The 18627-nt window shown below is 39.3% G+C and overlaps 1 protein-coding gene across 4 annotated transcripts in view; it reads left to right on the forward strand.

Annotated features, from left to right (window-relative positions):
• Positions 1-10284, forward strand: part of tnrc18 (trinucleotide repeat containing 18) — a 64028-nt gene extending 53744 nt beyond the window's left edge. For 2 of the 4 annotated variants that reach the window (XM_028042437.1, XM_028042436.1), the window contains 4 exons: positions 424-2138; positions 2232-2468; positions 2593-2667; positions 5150-10284. In XM_028042437.1, coding sequence (XP_027898238.1) covers positions 424-2138; positions 2232-2468; positions 2593-2667; positions 5150-5356 — 2234 coding nt within the window. In that variant the 3' untranslated portion in view covers positions 5357-10284. The remainder of the gene's footprint in view (positions 1-423; positions 2139-2231; positions 2469-2592; positions 2668-5149) is intronic. The other 2 variants (XM_028042435.1, XM_028042434.1) reach the window with 1 other exon arrangement.
• The last annotated feature ends 8343 nt before the right edge of the window (positions 10285-18627 follow it).

The raw sequence follows: 18627 nt of genomic DNA on the forward strand, positions 1-18627 counted from the left end.
AGAAAAAAACTCATACTATCCAAAAAGTCATAATAATATGAGAAAAATGCTGTATGACAGTGCAGTCAAAAAATGAGAATAAACTGATAATGATAGTAGAATGAAGACGCAATTCTATGACGACTTCTAAACAAAAAATAATAAAAGACTAAAATGAGGAACGTTGAGCATCTTATGAAGTTACTCAATGGGACATACTTTATCTTTTAACACATGAACATCAAATGATCAGTTCCTGCAATTTTACAACTTTCTACTGGTATTTTTGTGTCTTTATCCTGATAATATTATAACTTTAACTCTCAAAACTTCAACAAAAAAAAAAAAAAGAATCTCATAATCTGGCGCTAATGTCATAAAAATCAGTGTTTTACTGTAAGAAAAAGAAAAATAGAAAATCCCCGTTTCCTTTCCACTTCTCAGACGCCTCCATAAATCAAGAAGGTCGGGAGAAAGCTGATCCTCTACCCCCCTCCACCCAGTCCACCGACAGACCTCCAGCTCCAGCAAAACCGGCCCAGGACAGAACCTCCTCTGTCCAGAAAACTGCTCAGGAAAAACCCCGCCCTGCGTCCCGACCGACCATGGCCACGCCAGCCAAACCCGACCGGAAGAACTCCGGTGCTTCCTCCGCGAGCAGCCCCACTCTCCCCAGTCCGGTGCCCCGGAAGAGTGGCTCGGTCCAGTCTCCCGCTTCCAAGCCGTCCCGGGTCCTCCCCTCTTCTCTCTATCCCTCCACGTATGGGAAGGTTCTGACGGTGGATCTGTACAGCGAGCCCAATTTGACCTCTTACACCAACCAGCGGCGAGACAGAGAGAGCAGCAGCTCCATCAGTCCCACCGCCAGCAGGCCTGTGCCGAGGCATTCGATCACCGTTTCCTCCTCTGCACCCAAACCCGCGGCTACGTCCACACCCAGACCCGCCGCCGTCTCCTCGTCCAAAATGAAATCGGATCATCAGAGCAGATCCGGCCTCGGCTCCGGACTGATCCCCAGCCCCATCTCCAGGCTGCCGACCGGCAAACCCAGTTCGTCACTGACCCCCAGACCATCGTCGGCGTCACTGACACCAGCTGGCACGCCCAAACCCAAACTGAAGATCCCATCATCTTCAGACCAGATGTCCTCCAGACCCATGTCCAGGCCCAAGCCCATCTCCGGACAGAGGAAGTCCTTGTCCGCAGAGCCCCTCGTCAAGCTGGACCACGAAGGCGTCACTTCCCCGAAAACCAAAAAGACCAAGGCTTTGATGTTGCTAGAGGGACGCGACATCAGGCGTGACCACGCCCCTATCGCCACTTCCTCGGCCAACCAGAAGCTTCTGAAAGCAAAGACGAGAGGCCCGGAGAGGGCGACCAGTCTGCCTGAGAGGGAGTCTGCCTACAAGACCTCAATCCTGGCTAAGGACCAGCTGGAGAGTCGGGGAAGTGGAGGTAGAGGACAGGAGGTGGACACTAGAGAAGAGAAGGCTAAAAAAGAGGAACGAAAGGAGATGAAGAGGGAGGAGAGGAAGATGAAGGAGGAGTCTCAGAGTAGCAGCAGCTCCGAGTCGGAGGAAGAAGGGGAAAATGGGAAGGTGAAGAAGAAGAAATGCACCTCTAGCTGCTCGTCCTCTTCTTCGTCCTGCTCTGGCTCCTCCTCTTCATCTTCTTCTTCGTCGTCCTCGTCGTCTTCGTCGTCGACTGATGACTCGTCCTGCAGCTCAGATGAGGAGAGGACCCCTACACCGCCGCCTGGACCTCTCCAGAAAACTCCTACACAGGACAAACCTAAAGACAACATCAAAGAGGAGGAGGTGAAAGAAGAGGTGGAAATCAAAATGGAGGAGGAAGAGTTATCTGCTCACTCAGACTCTCCCTCCCCATCGAGTCCTCCAGTCTCAGCCGCTCCGGCTCCCAGTAAACCGACAAAGCCTGCCACCGGGAAGGGCTCCGGACAGAGGGGCCGTCCACCGAAACCGAAGCCAAGCGGGGGAGAGGGAAAGGCGGGGAGGCCCAAGAGGAGAGAGGGGGTCCACCTGCCCACGACGAAGGAGCTGGCTAAACGTCAGAGGCTGCCCAGTGTGGAGAACAGACCTAAGATCTCTGCTTTCCTCCCGGCCAGACAGCTCTGGAAGTGGTTCGGGAAACCCACTCAGGTGAGAAGGACAAAACTTTGAGAAATGATGAAATAAAAATTAAAAAAAACGAACCCAAAGTCACATTTTTCCCCTCCTGCTGTCGTTCTCCAGAGACGCGGCATGAAGGGGAAAGCCAAGAAGCTCTTCTACAAGGCCATCATGCGTGGCCGAGAGACGATCCGCATCGGGGACTGTGCCGTGTTCCTGTCTGCCGGGCGGCCCAACTTGCCCTTCATCGGCCGCATTCAGAGCATGTGGGAGTCCTGGGGCAGCAACATGGTGGTCCGGGTCAACTGGTTCTACCATCCAGAGGAGACGAACCCTGGCAAGAAACTCACCGATAAGAAGGTCAGACCTTATAAGAAGAAGTTACATTTTGTTCCATAGCACAATTCAAACCAGTGGCGTTATTGGTCATATTTATTGAGAAGGGCTTCGTTTTTTAAAGCATACGACTTTGTTTTCATCGTAGAACTGGGATCAGATGTGCGGTCAGTCTTTACCAGCGGCTCTGCACTCTTCCATCCAGAGGAAAGACTTCATGGAGGTGAGAGGAACGCAAATCCAACTATCTCTTGCTGTTGTATCTCACATACAATTATTGTTGAAGAAGGCGAAGGAGGAACTCAACGTGTGATAGATACTCAACACAACCGAGGTAGAAGTTGTAAGGCTACAGCATTCAAAATGCATGGAAAGTTTTATTTCTAGCGTTTTTTTTAAACATCGAACATCATGAAAGTTAAAGACTAGTGTTTCAGCTGCTCTCTGAGCATTTCTCCCACGGGAGATGTGGATATGTGAGCACACTGACAACACAGAGGCAAACAGGAAGCAGCAGCAGCCAATGTAGTCTTTCTTTCATTGCAACCATTATTGTGAAGTGTGAAAAACGGTTAAATGTTCAGAAAAAACACAGATCCGTTGCAAGACGTGTGTTTTGAAATAGTCCGCGCTTGTTGAACGTTGCTTGCTCCAATGACATGAAGGTGATTTAAAATCAGAGAGTGGACAAAGAAACTGTTGACAGAGGAAGAGTTCAATAAAAAGGTATTTAAATGCCGTGGTTCCGGCTTGAACTCGCAGTTAGGTTCAGATCAAGGCAAATAATCAGCTGGTTGTAAATTTAAAAGTTTGTATAAAAGCTCTGTGTTCGTTGGCGAAATGCGTCTATACTCGGCAAACTTGCTTTTGATCAATTTCATCCGATCATTCATCACCCATGACTGCTTCTCTGTAGAGATTGGTTTATGTTTGGCTATGTATGTTTTCCATTTGTTACTGCACTGCCAGGCATTTTTTCCTTTAGTCTTCAGTTCTGATACTTTGATATTTTTCTTTATCGACCTACGTGTTTTCCTTCGCCAACCTCCACATTTCGTCTGTAGTTGTCCTGAAGGCTAGACACATCTGGCTGTGTTCTGCCTCTGCCTTCAAGCAGCTTTGTAATCTTTTTCATTGTTTGAGTTGACAGCTTTCTTGTCAAGATTGTTTCCTGTCTATCAGCCAACAACAACAGCACACTAAGGGGCAGCAAGGCTTGCATGTTCTTTTTGATGTCACCATTTGTTAATGTAATTCACCGTGCAGGTTGATGGTTTTTCTCCTTATTCTTCTTCGTCTGTAGACAAATATTGTTTGCTGCAACAGATACATTTATTTTTAGACCAAGATTCTCAAAGGCAGACTATTAGTTTGTCAAAATAAGTAGCTTGTACTCAATATTTCTTCTTGTAGAAGAGCAAACAGCTGACTTTGCAAAACTGATTAGATTAAACTACTAGAGCTAAAATTCTGACTTAATCATTTTAATCATGTTTTCCATGAAATATAAACATGTATGGAAGCCTTTAAATAAATATGGCATAATCTCACATTTTAATTACCAGGTAAGCACATATTGGTATCTTTAGCAAACTGTTGAAATAAAATTTTATTGACTTTTTAATAGGTTTTTCATTTTATTTGTTCAGAGTTGATCAAAGTTTCTGTGAATTTCTAATCAATAATTCATTGTTTTCTGTTTCCATGGTGTTCCATAGTTTGACTGTGACACAGAGCCTGTATCTCCTAGTCGCTCTTCAAAATAGGAAAGACCAGACATGCCCTGGAATTCAAAAGCTAAAAATAAAAATAAAATTACTCACTCAAACTTACTCATAAACCCATAGTTCTTAGTAATGAAGTTAAGTTTATAGTTTAAAACAGCTGGTAGCAAAGCATCAAAGACATAAACTTGTGAAAATTGCTAACCTCTACAGAAAAGAGAAAAGGCTTTTTGGAAAGAAAAACTCAAATACAATTTAGTTTTATTTATGCAGCATCAATTCACAACAAATGTCGTCTTGAGGCTCTTACAAAAAATCAATTCAGTTCAGTCAAACATTCATACCAATTGATCCTACAAGGGCTGAACAATAAAGCAATAATATTGCAATAGACACATTGATTAATGTCAATAAACATAACATCTGATAGAATGTTCAATAATTTCACTGAACTCCAATACAAAACCGCACAGCATTCTGGGAGATGTAGGCAGAGGAAAGGCTTTAGCCGCCAAACCTCTCATGGCCGGCTAAGCAAGGGTGGTGGCATCAACTAAGTCACTGCTAGGTAACTCTTTGGTTACCTAGCAGCATCCTTCTTGATTAAGTTGTGGTTACCTAGCAACAACAAGTTTAATTATTTAAAGTTTGGACTTGTTTCACTTCCAAATTGTAAACTTATTCCTTTTCTAAGACATTTTTAATAAAAATCTGGTGCACTCTACAAGTAAATTGATAGTGATCAAATGAAAAAAAATCTATACAGAAAAGTTAACTTGTTTAAAAATTAATTAAGCTAAAGGACGCTTTTTTTGGTCGGTGATTATAGTGCTGCCATAACGGCTAACTTTACTTTAAAGCCTTTTGGAAAATCTTTCCTATTGTCTGCACTCCTCTGCATGAGACTAATGCCTAAATGCCAAATATTTTTTACAGTAACATGGAAATCGCTCCTCATTAAAACCCATGTCTGTGTCGCAGCGCGCCCTGTACCAGTCGTCTCACAGCGACGAGAACGACGTGCAGACCATCAGCCACAAGTGTTTGGTGGTGAGCGTGGAGGAGTACGAGCAGATGGTCCACACCCGCCGCTACGCCGACAGCGAGGACCTCTACTACCTGGCCGGCACCTATGAACCCACGACCGGAATGATCTTCAACACGGACGGCGTTCCGGTCATCTGCTAGACGAGCTACTGACAACCAAATCACGACGCGACCTCATGGGGAGTTCGGCCCAATCTGCGGTCTGATCACTGATGTTAATGGGTTTTTTTGTTGTTTTGTTTTGTTTTTTTCTGAATTGGAACCGTGACTCCATGAACTGAACCGCTCCCACACCATGATATACTTCAACAAAAAGAGACTGTCGAAGACAGCTCTGACCATGGAGATGAGAAACACTACAGACAGTATTTAAAAAAAAGGACCGGTCTCCTGAAGCATTTGCACACACAGACATCGTTATCCCACTCTGTTCATGGGGGACAAAGGCATGAATACTTCCTATTGCGTGTAAATATCTCCCCTGCAGAAACACATGTGTGTGCTCACACATGTACAAACACAATGTAAATACTTCCCCCTATGTAAGAGACGCAGGTATCTAGAGGAAAATCTAGGTGTTTTATTTTCGTGTGATAGATTTATGTCAGAGTACTTTTTTTCTGAAGAGGTAAACAGTAAAGAAGCTTTAACGAACTGTGAATGATGAAACAGGAGGGGGGCACATGCCTGTTCGCCCTGTATGGGTGATGGGGTAAAGCTGGTGTGATGTTGTGATCATGATGTTCCCGTGGTGATGTTACAGTCCTGTTACAGTCATATAAATGTGTGTACAGAACAGCAGGAGCGACAGACGCAAAGACAGAAATGCACAGAGAAATGAGAGGTAGACTTCTACCATCGCAATCCAACAGAAAGCACTTAGAAACACTTAAAAGTCTCGTTTCCTAATATTTATCCCCCGCCGTCCTCCTGACAATCGGAACTCAGGGCGAAGCGTCCCTGCGCTGTTGAAATTTGACTCCCTCGTTAACTCAGGCTAAGGAGAGGAAGAGATGCATCTTTGAAAGCACTTCTCTTTTTTTCCTGTTTTCTTTTGGGGGTTTCTCTTTGTACATGTGTACAAATCCACACTGAAACACACTATGAAAGGAAACCAGCTGCAGTCTGAGGATCTTCGGTCACATTTGCCCATTTTACACCCACGTTCAGCATCTCGTTTCTGCACTTCTATGAATCAGTAGGCATGGGTTGGTATCAGATTCTCCTTGTTTAACCTTGAGTAGATAAAAAAACAGGGTTTCACTTTATTTAGCAAAAAATTGTAAAACACAATATAATAGATTTTATTTAAAGCAGAAGTAGCATTTATTCCTGCTGTTTCTAAAATATTATAACCTGAGTGAAGTCGGTCCCCCCACCTACTTCAAATCAGACAAAATTGGTGTCAATAGTATAATATATATAGTATAACATATGAACTTGTAATTCTCTGTGACATTTATTACTTTGATTTTAATACTAAACCAAAATATAGAATGAGCAATCTCTGAAATTTAGCTTTTTAAATATTCTTGCATCCCGTTTAGTTATTTGTAGAGTAGCACAAGTTTAAGAAGCTGATATTAGTTGTTTAATAAGTTGGACTGTTTGGGTCGCTAGCCTGCAGTCTGCTGCTTTACAGCGGCAGCTTGCCAAACGTAGCATGACTTACAAACTTTCTGTAAGTTTCTCCTCTGCCCTCGAACGTTTTTCTTTTCTTACATTTTTCACCACAAGAGAGAGAAATGTAGTCATATTCAATAAAGTTTATAAATCCATCATTACATGACACATTTTATAGATAAATTAGACTTATGTTTACAACTATTTATTTCTGATAAGATCATTTTCTACCTAAAGCTGATTAAAATCTTAGATTAGAATATTAAATCAAACTAATAAAAAGCATTTTAATACAGAAATGTGTGTAATGAAAAGTATTTTTTTATACCCGCTTGAAGGTTATTTTCAAAATGTAGTTTTAACCTGAAAAACGAGCCTCATCGGAACGCCTATTCTAATTTATTCAATGATGATGTGTTACCTGAATTTCAAAAATATGCTCATTTTATTTCTCTTTGCAAATTATTCAAAATGTTTGTTAGGATAATGAACTGAAATGAAATCACATTTAAATCTAAATATTTGTTGCAACCCTCCCACCCCCACCAAAATTTAATGTAATATTTTGGATTTTAAATTAAAAATCTAAAAATGTTGCCTTTTTAAAAACATTTCTTATTTATCATGAAATGACCAAAACCAATATGGCCTCCATGGTACTGGTAACCAGCCAATGCCTACAAGGTGCAGGTGAATGGAGGAAAAAGGGATGACCTGATCTCAGTCTGTGTGTGGGAACATTGGGATCAGGAATCCCAGTCGGTGGGAATATTTTTCTTTAATGGTTATAAACACTGCAGTCAGTCCAAGATTCATCAAGGTCATGGCGCTGATTTTCACCGTGCAGCTGTCGAAACTGATTCGATCAGCCTAACTCAATTTTAAACACTCATTTTCCACAGCCAGGCTTCCTTCATTCCCTTATTTTGTCTGCAACCTTCAAGTGTCCTATGTTTAGTGTTTTCTTTCTCTTTCTTTCCTTTTTTTTAACGATTCAGCTTCTGCTGGTTTGTGGGAAAGTTTCTTCGCCGTCTCTAGTCGCACGCTTCCCTCCAAACAATCACCATTTCCACATGAGTGCACTTTGAATAAGGAGACTCTGAGTCTTGTATTGTGTCTTCCTCAAGTATTTACTCCCACCGGTCACCCCTCTCTTTACCCAGGTAAATGAAAAACAAGTGCAGCCACATCCATCGTAACACATTCTGGTTCTTTTTAGCTGCCTGTGTTTTATTTTTCTATGTGCCTCATTAAAGTGTCATTTTTTTTCCCTCCTGTTTTTTTTTTTTTTTCAGTAAGACTGTTGAATGTCATGCTCAGGATCGTGAGTGCTATACGCCGCCTTACTTTCCCAGGCCTTATAACAATGTTTTGCCAACAATGTGTTGTTTTTTTGTTTCCCTTCTTGATCCACAATGTCTTCAGGTCCAGAGGAATAGTCAGTTTTATCCCAGTCTTTTTCGCCTTCTTTATTATACCGTTTTCTAAAGGCTGTCAGATGTGTCCGTAAAATATATGGCATTTTACTGTATATAGCTGCGTTGCTCCCTCTTTTCCCAGTAAATCACGGTATGATAAACTTTAGTGAAAGTACAACGGTTGAAATAATCAATATAAAAATGTAATAGCATAATGTTTTAACCCGTTTATTTATAACATAAGCGAGAACTGGTTCCAGTTAGCAAGAGAAAAGTGCGCCCGTTTCCTTTTGCGGCCAGCTGACCGGCAGTGCATAGATTGTTCTCCTTTAGTTTCCACATAACGACTAAATGTATTTTTAGTGATTGGAAATATTTCCAAGCTGCCAAATATGCGTTGCAGCCTTATTTCAGCCAGCTGACTGGCAGTGTTCAGTACTCCCAGTCACACCAGCACTTTTCTTCTAATAAACAAAATAACTTTTAACTCCTAGGAACTGGATGCCAGGAAACGTTAACGGAATTGAACCGTAACTTTTTAAAGACTTTTGTAAAGCTACCTTGTTACCGTGAACCGACCCATGCCTCCTCTTTGCTTTTATCTCTGCCCTTCGGCAGAGTTTGAAGACTGTCTTGTTGATATTCAATAGGTGTTAATATTTTCTACTCTTATCTGGAGACCTGGTTTTGTCCTCTACATTGGTCTGTTTTTGCTTGCCGTCGCCGGCTGCAGAATGTTCAGAAGAACCCGTGTGCCGTCGTGGCATCTTTCTGTTAAATGAAGCATTTCAGTGTGCATTCATGGATAATCCAGACAAGACAGCCTCTCCCAGAAAAGGTATTTTTTTTCTTAAAATGTGCTGCTAATCTATTCGTATTTAAAATAGTTTCAACCAGGTACAGAGTGACTCTATTTGCTGTTTTGTTTTTTACTTGCTAAAATAATTATCTGCTAAAGTCCCCCATTTTCCTGATTATGCTGCTGTTATGTCCGTTTGAGCGACGGGCGGTGCGGCTGGATCGCGGCCGTGGTATCGGAGGATTGCGGATCCACAGGTCGTGCCGCCGTTTGCAGAGTGAACATGTTTAAAGTGCCCGTTTATGAATGTTTGTTTATCCCTGAAGCTGCTAAAGCACTTTTTTCTGTATGTCTTGTGTGTGTGTAAGGAGGTTGATAAGACATCACAGTCTTATCTCTTGATAACACACACCTACACACCCCCCGAAAGCCCCTTTTACAGGTGTGTGTTACTGCCTTCCAATATTACTTTTCGCCCCCTTATCTCCATCCAAAGCCCAGTCTCCGGCCTAAACAGGGTCCGACACTTACACACTTTTACTCTCCACTACGCTTTATTTTGTTTTGTTTCATACGTTTTAAGAGCCTGATTTTTGTATATGTTGTCGTTATTATGTCTTAGTAATTTTTTAAAATCTAATTATTATTTTTGCTGTGCTTTTCTTTTTTAAACGTTTGTTTTGTTGTTCATTTCCCGCCTTCTTGCTTCCCCTATCTGAACAATCATCCACGCCTCTCAAGCAATACTGCTGACGGGCACCAGGAGCTAGCTGCTAGAGAGAGAGAGAGAGAGAGAGAGAGAGAGAGAAATGGAAGAGCAAGCAAACAATAGTATATGAGAGAGAGAGAGAGAGAGAGGTGGACTGGAGGCTGGTTCTTCGTCTGCTGTTCCTTCAGTATCGTTATTGTCCTGTTACAGAGAAAAGATTATTTTGAGAATATACACAAAGGAAAAAAAAACATCTAAGTTTTGTAAATTATCCTTCGCTGTCGAGGGAAGAAAACTATCAGAATATACTTTGTCTAATCTTGTAAAAATGAAAAAGAATACATTTTAGAGAAACCTGAAGCTACATATATTCTGTCACCCTGTACTAAATGTGTAAGGAACTGTTTTTGTTTTCCTTGTTTGTTTTTTTACAGACAGCAACCACGTTTATCAGTGTTTCTTTGAAATTGTTTTAGTAAGTAAATATTTTATAGTTAATCAATAAACAGATGGAACTGTATGTATTTTTTGTCTTCTGTGACTTATTCATCATGTTCTGTTTATATATTTATTTTTGTCAATATGTAACCTGAAATGGTTCCACTTTAGCCAATTTATCCTCGGTTGTCTTAATCAAGCAACACGTTGGTTACCTGTTTGCAATATCTTGAACTTCATATTTTAGATATTTTGTTTATATTTTACCAAAAGAAAATAATCTGCAGAATAATTATACATATAGGATACTCATCTAATTAGGCCACACCCCTCATTACACAGATGTACATCACTTGCTATGATTAAATTCATTAAGCATTCAAGTCTATCCAGTTTAGAGTTAGAAAATGTCTCTAAAATGTATGATATGGTCAAAAAACTTTCTTGCCTAGTTATTGTGCACATATATAATATTGTGAACTGGTTCCCTTACTGATTCATGCTTGTTTCATATAGTCAAACTAAAGACAACCTAGGTACAAAAAAATCAAATGGCCATTAAATTTCTTGATAAACTATCAAAGCCAACCTTATCTATGTGAAACACTTTAATTGCTATTAAGATTTGTGATTAAAAACATACTTTTGAAGTTGGAATTTAAAGCTTAAGGTGTGTTTTCATTTATTAATCTTGGACTCTTAAAATTCTGACTTCAGCGACTAGAGCGTTCCATAGGGAAGAATGCTGCAACCAAATACCCATAAAATGGGATGCTGCAAAATTCTTCATGAGAAACAATATGTCTTTCTTTCTCGTATGAAAAGGTAGACTAATTTGTGTAATATTGCCACCTGTCAGACTGGAGTGTTTGAACTATTGAGCTCAAAGCCACAACAATGTGCTCCAAAAACAGGACTCCATTAAGGTCTTGAAGGTTAATCATTTGAATTTGAGATACAGATCTTTAAAAATCTGAAACAACAGGCAAAAACAGTCTGTCAAAATTGCAAATGTTTTGGGGAACCCTGAATTATTTCCAGCAGTTCCACCAGAAAAAGCAGCTCTCCTTTTTTGTCCCCTGTTTCATGGACTGCTCCTTTAATCTGTAGTGGTCTCCATCAAACCTCCATTTTGGCAGTCCAATAATGAAGCTGCGGGCTGTGATAAAATGGAGGGAAGTTCAGCCCACTTTGCAGAGCTGCACAACTCGCTGTGAAAGACCGGTTTTCCACCTCTGACTGTTCTGAGCGTTCCCAAGAGTGTTTGTCTTTGGACGTTTTGTGTGATCCTGTGTAATTAAATCTGTGCTGACATGAACTGAAGATGGGCTCCTGCAACAGTCAGGGGTTTGGACACCTCTCAGTTTCCTTGAAAGGCTCACCATCAGCATAACATCCGAGTCTACTGGGAGCCTGCTCCGACACACACACACTCTGCCTGCATCATGCCTCAGCATCGTTCCACACATCCTCCTGAGGGTGTGTCAGCCTGCCATACTCTGATTGGACGACATCACATGAGCAGAAGCGCTCTATTGGCTGAAACTGCAGAACATCCTACACACAGAAGCCTCAATTCGGAGAATGCATGTGTTTGTGGGAGTATACATGTGTATTTGAGCATGTTTTCTGAATTCCTTCAGATGTGCGTGTTTGTGTATGTACCTGTCTCTCAGGAAACAGGCCATTCATTACCTGTTTCCTGAGAGACAGGTAATGGCCATTTGATTTTTTTTGTACCTAGGTTTTCTTTAGTTTGACTATCTGAAAGAAGCATGAATCGGTGAGTGAACCAGTTCACAATATTATACATGTGCACAATAACTAGGCAAGAAAGTACCTGTCTCTCAGTTTCCTGAGGTATCTCAAGTTGGAGGCCATTTAAATGCATACAGAGCAGTCTGAAAGGCACATTGTTCACAGTTTTCAGAGCTGTGTTTATCCTTCAGTTCTTTTTTTGTCAGAAAAACACACTTTCCTCCTTCTCTGCTTTCTTCATTCTCCTTTCTTCTTAAATTCCTGTGGACATTTCCTGGGGGATCAAGTAACGCTCAGCTAAACTCAGAGGTCTGATACCATGCATTAAAGATAAGCCAAGTGTGTGAGAAAGATTCAAGTTTTTAGCATATGTATGAGAGAACAAAAACAAACCAAAAATCTCAATGTTTTTATTCTGTGCATGAGGTCTGAATTTTGGTTGTTTTTATGCATAAAATGATTGTCCGGTTACAACTCGGTCATATAAACCTATTTAATCAGACCAGAGAGAACTGTGTTACTTTCTGCTTCACAGCAAATCCTGAAAGTGAAGATTCATAAATTAGATAACGATACTCTGTTACAACCTCTAGTTGCTTGTGTTTCCATATCTAAGTATGTATTTTAGATGGATTTAAAGGTGAGGAATGAAGTAAATTTTGTGGTAGATCAAATCTTGTCTCCTTTATATTGGGCTGTTATAAATGCACAATTTAGTTTGACTAGTTTATGGTATTGGAATAAACTAATACCATAAAGCTATATAATTCCCTTTTTGATGTGTGAGAACAGGGTGTGTTACTTTTGGCTCAATGTACCAGTCTTGTTTTCTCTTTATACAGATCATTTCACCATCCAGGGCTGAAACAGAATTTCTAACATTTTCCTAAAGGAGTTATTGTCCTAAAGATCACATACAGACACTTAGTGCTCAGTCATCTGGAAGGAACTTGCATATACTGTATATATATATATATACATATTAAAGTCAGTTTCTTGGACTTCAGTATGTACTTTACACCTCCCTCTGTGTCACACTGCCTGCTGCGGTCAGGTACTGAAAACATGTATTCTTACTTTTTCCTGCCATGCGATCTGTCCCTCTCAGCCATCACTGCAGCTTTTCGAAGAATTTGAAAGTGAAATGACTGCTAAGCCATACAAATATTAGTTCAGACTGTGATCCCTGATGGAAGCATGCATGCTCCAGTGGATGAGGTGGTGCATATCAATTAGCTTTCTATTATTCATGCTGACAACGTAATGAATGAAACATCATAGTCTTTGTATTTCAGGGATCTCTCTCTCTCTCTCTCTCTTTCTCTTTCTCTCACACATACTCTTAAATTTGTATTTCTAAATATATTAGATATTTGTATTGACTTCCAATCATGTTTATTTTTGTCTAGCACTAAGAATTAGGCTTTGGTCACTATAGGCTCTGTTGGTCTTCAGCAGGTTGGAAAATCATACTAGAAAAGGTCCCAAAAGATTACAGAAACAAGTACACACACACACACACACACACACACACACACACAAAGCAGCTGTTGTGGATATTTAGGCCAGAGAAACAGTGAATGAAATCCCATTGTGGCTGTGAGGACGTAGTGATGCCCGCTGAATACCTGACAGCTGAATTCAGCCGAAGACCACTGGCCCCCTGCTAATTACAGAGTGAGAGCATAATTTATTCTGAGAATAATGAGGACGGGCTCTGAGACCTCTGCTAACTGTGTCCTCTAACTGTCCAGGCACCAAAACCCACATAAGAGATGAGCTCCTAAAAGCACTGGCTCGCTCTCATTTGTTATTATGCTCATATTTGGAGCAACAGCAGGTGCTTCATGAGCATTTACCCCCTGGGTTTTGCCTAAGAGTCTGTGCATTTTGTCAGGCTGATGTGTTTTGCTGCTGAGTGAAGATAAAAGTAACTATGTGAGCTTAAAAAGATCTGAGATGACACAGTGATGTAATTACAACTATTTTGTGAAGATCATAGTTATAATATTTACTTATACTCCACTAAAAGCCAAATAACCTTTTTTCCTCCAGTTCATCCGGTTCAATGTCTTTCATTGAACCGGATTAACCTTTTCCTGCTTTAGGTCAGGAAAATAAAAACAAAATAAAAAAGTCTTCCACTTCCTTGTTTAATCTGCACCACAGAAACTGGGAAGTGATGTGAACGTGCAATTTGTTGCTTATTCACACCAATAAAAAAATGCATTTAATTAATGTGAGGGAGCACGTTCACACAGGAGGATGATGCTGATGATATCTCTTAGTCCATTTTGATCATTCTAACATTGGCTCTTATAGAACAGAAAGATTAACCTCATGTTTATAATTAAGCTCAAGCACACTGCAGGATAAGCTACAATCAAAGCTGTTTTATTGTCAGATCCAGATAAACACTGCAATCCAAAGTGGACATCAAGAACCAAAGCCATTTTTTCCCCATTTCAGTCTCTTCACATTGCGTTTCCTTCCTACATCTTCCATCTTGTTTTCCTTCTCCTTCTCCTTTCTTCATACCTAGACTGCATGGAGCAGGACTAATGATCAGATATTCCATCATCTTTTCTGTCTATCTTTGCCTGCAGCATCATCCAAAATTAGCACATGTGCACACAGACGCAACCCTCATACACGCCTGCGCACACAGACATTCATAGTTACACACTAACATAGAGTAGCAGCACTGCAACATTTGGAGCAGATGTTAAAGTAGATGTAATTTATCTTTCCAGGCAAGGAATGGGGGACTTTTGTGTTTTTTGTTTTCCATTTCACTTTCATCATAGATGAAAGCTTTTGGAACGAGAATTTCATTTGCTTGAACTTCTTTTATTCTGCCTCTCTCAAAGTCCTTGAAATATTTTGTTTTGTTCAAGCACTTTTTGTTTTCAGAACTGCAGCTCCCTCTGCTGTAGAGAATAGGAAAAGGCAGATTTCATTCCTTACATTCAGTACTAAAAGCATCAAAAGTCAATAATCATTTATAAAACTAGTATTTATATATGCGATTGCAAAATAAACTTGTAACTTAACTTGAAAATTATATTAATGTGTCATTTATTTCATTCAAATAAATCAATTAATTTCAAAATCAATAAAAAAAATATTTCATTAGGCATTAAAGTCACATTTAATTGTTTTAGTTGTTTAATGTTGCATTTAATACAATCATATAATTATTACTGTAACCTGAACCCATCTGTATCTTAGCTGTTTATATCAACCTTGTCACCGACTAAATGCACAATAAACAACGAGAACTATGGAAGACCTAATAAAATAAAAACTGAAACTTATCCTTCAAACATACATTACATGCAAATTTTGGTTTTACCATTAAATCATTAGTTATTGATAAATTGTTTAAGTCATTTAAAGCAGGATTTTTACGTAAATCATCAATTTTCAGCAGACATATTCTCTGTCCCATTAACTTCCTTTAGGCAGCTGAATTAACATCCACACAGAAGCAGAGAGAGATGTAAACAGGTTTTATTAGGCGTCACTGATGGTACAATTTTAAGCATAAACACTTTTTTTGGGACAATCCAGAATCATTCAACCAGCATAAAATAAAACAGCTCATGTTGAGTTTTTTGTACAATGACTCAATGGGGAAAAAACACAATTTTGTTGAGTTTTATGGCTAGCATTTTCTCATTTTGGGCACTAAATAACAGAAAACATGAGTTGAACGCATAAAATGTTTATCCACATTCATGTAATTTTCTGTAAGCAAACAATTGTTAGTTTGTGAATGTTTTGGTTTACAATAAAACCACTGTTTAGACATACTTCATGCAAATATGGCACTAGTAAACAGGTCAAATTGGTACTTGGCACATTCTTTTTATTTATTCTTTACAGAGAATTTGTCAAATTCTTAAATTATTCTTTGTCACAAATATTATCTCTCAAATATGTTACAGTCCATCTTTGTACATTATTTACAACACGTGTGCGCCACCCTTTTTACACAATTTCTCACAGTGTGCAGTCACATGTTCTGCTGAAACTGTCTGTTCCAGGTGAGAAAATTAAAATCATGGATGAGATTAAAGGCCAAGTATCATCAATATGTTTTACAGCCAGGAAACCTAAAAATCTTAAAAGTATAAAAAAAAGCTAATTTTTTCCATTATTTTTCAAAACACACAAGTACTTTTAAAATATACTTAACTAACACAAGGAAGAGCATTTGGAGCTACACCCCTCAAAACGAAAAAGAACTGACATATGACGTGCCTGATGCAACAGCAGAGCAATGTACAGAAAAAAGATTGCATTCTTGACAAAAAAAAATCAAATTGAAAAACATCAACATGACTTCTTAATGGCACCACATAAATGATTGAGTGAGCACCCTTACTTTCCCCAGTGAGCCATCATAGCATACCCTATTGGAATCTTGGCTTTAAAATAAGAAATAATCTAAAGTTGAAGGATGAGAACACATTGCAGAAACAGCTCCGGTAGATTCTGCAGAAAGACTACCGAGATGTTGTTTGTGAGCATAAAGTTTCTCATGTCAGAAAATGCATGGTATTCCTGTGGGTTTTACTTTGTTTCCCACTTACAAATTGTCTGCTGATGTCATCAAAATCAATGACTTTGATGTAAATATTTATTCTGAACGTTCACGTGTTCAGTTAGCTGCTGCTATGATGAATATCTGATTAAAAAAATTGGCAGATTACATCTTAGTGTTTTGACTTTGTCCCATTCATCACATGTACAGTATTAGCTGGAAGTAGTGTTTAATAGCCAGAGATATTCTGGTGCAAGAAAATTGTAAATAGACTTAGCTTGAGTCCTCAGAATGCCATTTTGATTACTACATCATCATACTGCAATTAAACCATCACAGTAATGTAGAGATTGGTTATGTGTGAGGCTGTCACATAGTTCCATTATTATATTCTATGATCTAAATAATCTCTGATAGCTTGCTAACATAAGTATCAGTTGTGGCAGGTCAGAATTGGAACAATGTCTATCTGAAACCTGGCAGAATTTCAGGTTTTTTATTTGATATTTTGTCTCAAATGGTTATTTGCCATTTTGGTAAATTAAATGAAAGCTGAGCTTGCAGGAAAACTACATTTTCAATTTTAAATATCAGGGTAGAATGCCGGTTTGCTAGGTTTTCAAGCTACAGCTTTCTAGTCCACACTGACAAAACTGCCATGTAAATCTAACAAATTGGAGATTTGGTAATAACTCTTTCTTCTTTGGTGACCATTGCGCTCCATGTGGAACAATGTCACATTTCAACCACTGTTGGTACAATCCAGTCAGAGAATTTGTAATTCATACTGGATGTTCAGTTTCAGTTTGCATGTGTCCTGACTTAAGAGTTGCTATGAAAACCAAAACAATTTTAACTGAAGCTTCACGTATCATTCTTGAGTATCTATTAATGATTAATCCAATTATTCTAAAGGGGATTTTTAAATTAATGTTGTCCATTCAATAATGACAAGTATCTCAAATATGGCCTTTAAAAAAAAAAAGATAATTGCTGCTGACCAAAAGTGAAAGGTTTTTCTGTCCGGCGCCTTTAAAATTGATCATGTTGCACTATATTTATGAAATTCTCAATTTTCTTCTTGGTTTACAAACAGAAATATGATTTTATCCATTTCCAAGCAAGACATCCCTCATTCAAAGTCCCAGAACTGTTGCTTTAAGCTGTTAAATCAGCTTAAGGTCTTTGTAAAAATACATTTACAACAAAAAGGGATTTTCCCTCACACTCAATTTTCATTTTTTCCTCATGCGCAAAATAGACTTTTCATGTCCTTTACCAACACATCTCACAAAGAACAAGTAAAGACACCTTCAAACTTGCAGCCCAGAGACGTCTAGGGAAATGTGATGCTCTCTTAACAGCAGGACACACACACACACACATACACACACGCACGCGCACGCAAAGTAATGAGGTTATCTCCCAAATGGCTACAAACATTTCCTCAAAAAAGCTCAGTTATTAGTGTAGGTAACACAGTGCACTTGAAGCCTGCACACACTCAGATCCTAAAAATCAATTCTAAATTCAAATTTACATTTGATGAAACAAAAACTATATTCTGTATTGAGTGCATTTCATATTGTATAGTAAGAGCTTTATACTCAGGCAAACGTTTGGCACCAACTGATTTTTTTTTTTCTCACACTGCTTGTTTCCCTCATTTTTATATTGATGATAACCACAGATCACTTTCAGAGTCAGAGGTCTCAAACATCAGCTCAGAAAGACAATAACAGATTGATGTATCCTTCAGTTAGAAGAGAACAAAATGTTTATTTTAATAGACCAGACTTGTAGCTTGTTAAAAGGAATGAATAAAAGCAGAAATACAAAAGTAAACATTGTAAACATTTAAGCCCAAAATGTTCCAGCTTACTGATCTAAATGTTTCAATGTGGCACCAAAGAATATGTGAAATCATCTGTAAAACTAGAATGGATTGATTTTTCTTGCAGGGTGTAAACGATGACCCACGTGGGGCCGGCCACATTCATTACATCCCCACAAAAACAAATGTAAAAGCCTTAAAATCCAACAAACAAACAAACAAACAGTGAACCTTTGAGACTATTTCTCTCCTTTAACGTCCTACTCACCGGGTTCTGGTGCCAA

The sequence above is a fragment of the Xiphophorus couchianus genome, chromosome 16 (assembly GCF_001444195.1).
Source record: "Xiphophorus couchianus chromosome 16, X_couchianus-1.0, whole genome shotgun sequence".
Taxonomy (NCBI): Eukaryota; Metazoa; Chordata; class Actinopteri; order Cyprinodontiformes; family Poeciliidae; genus Xiphophorus; species Xiphophorus couchianus.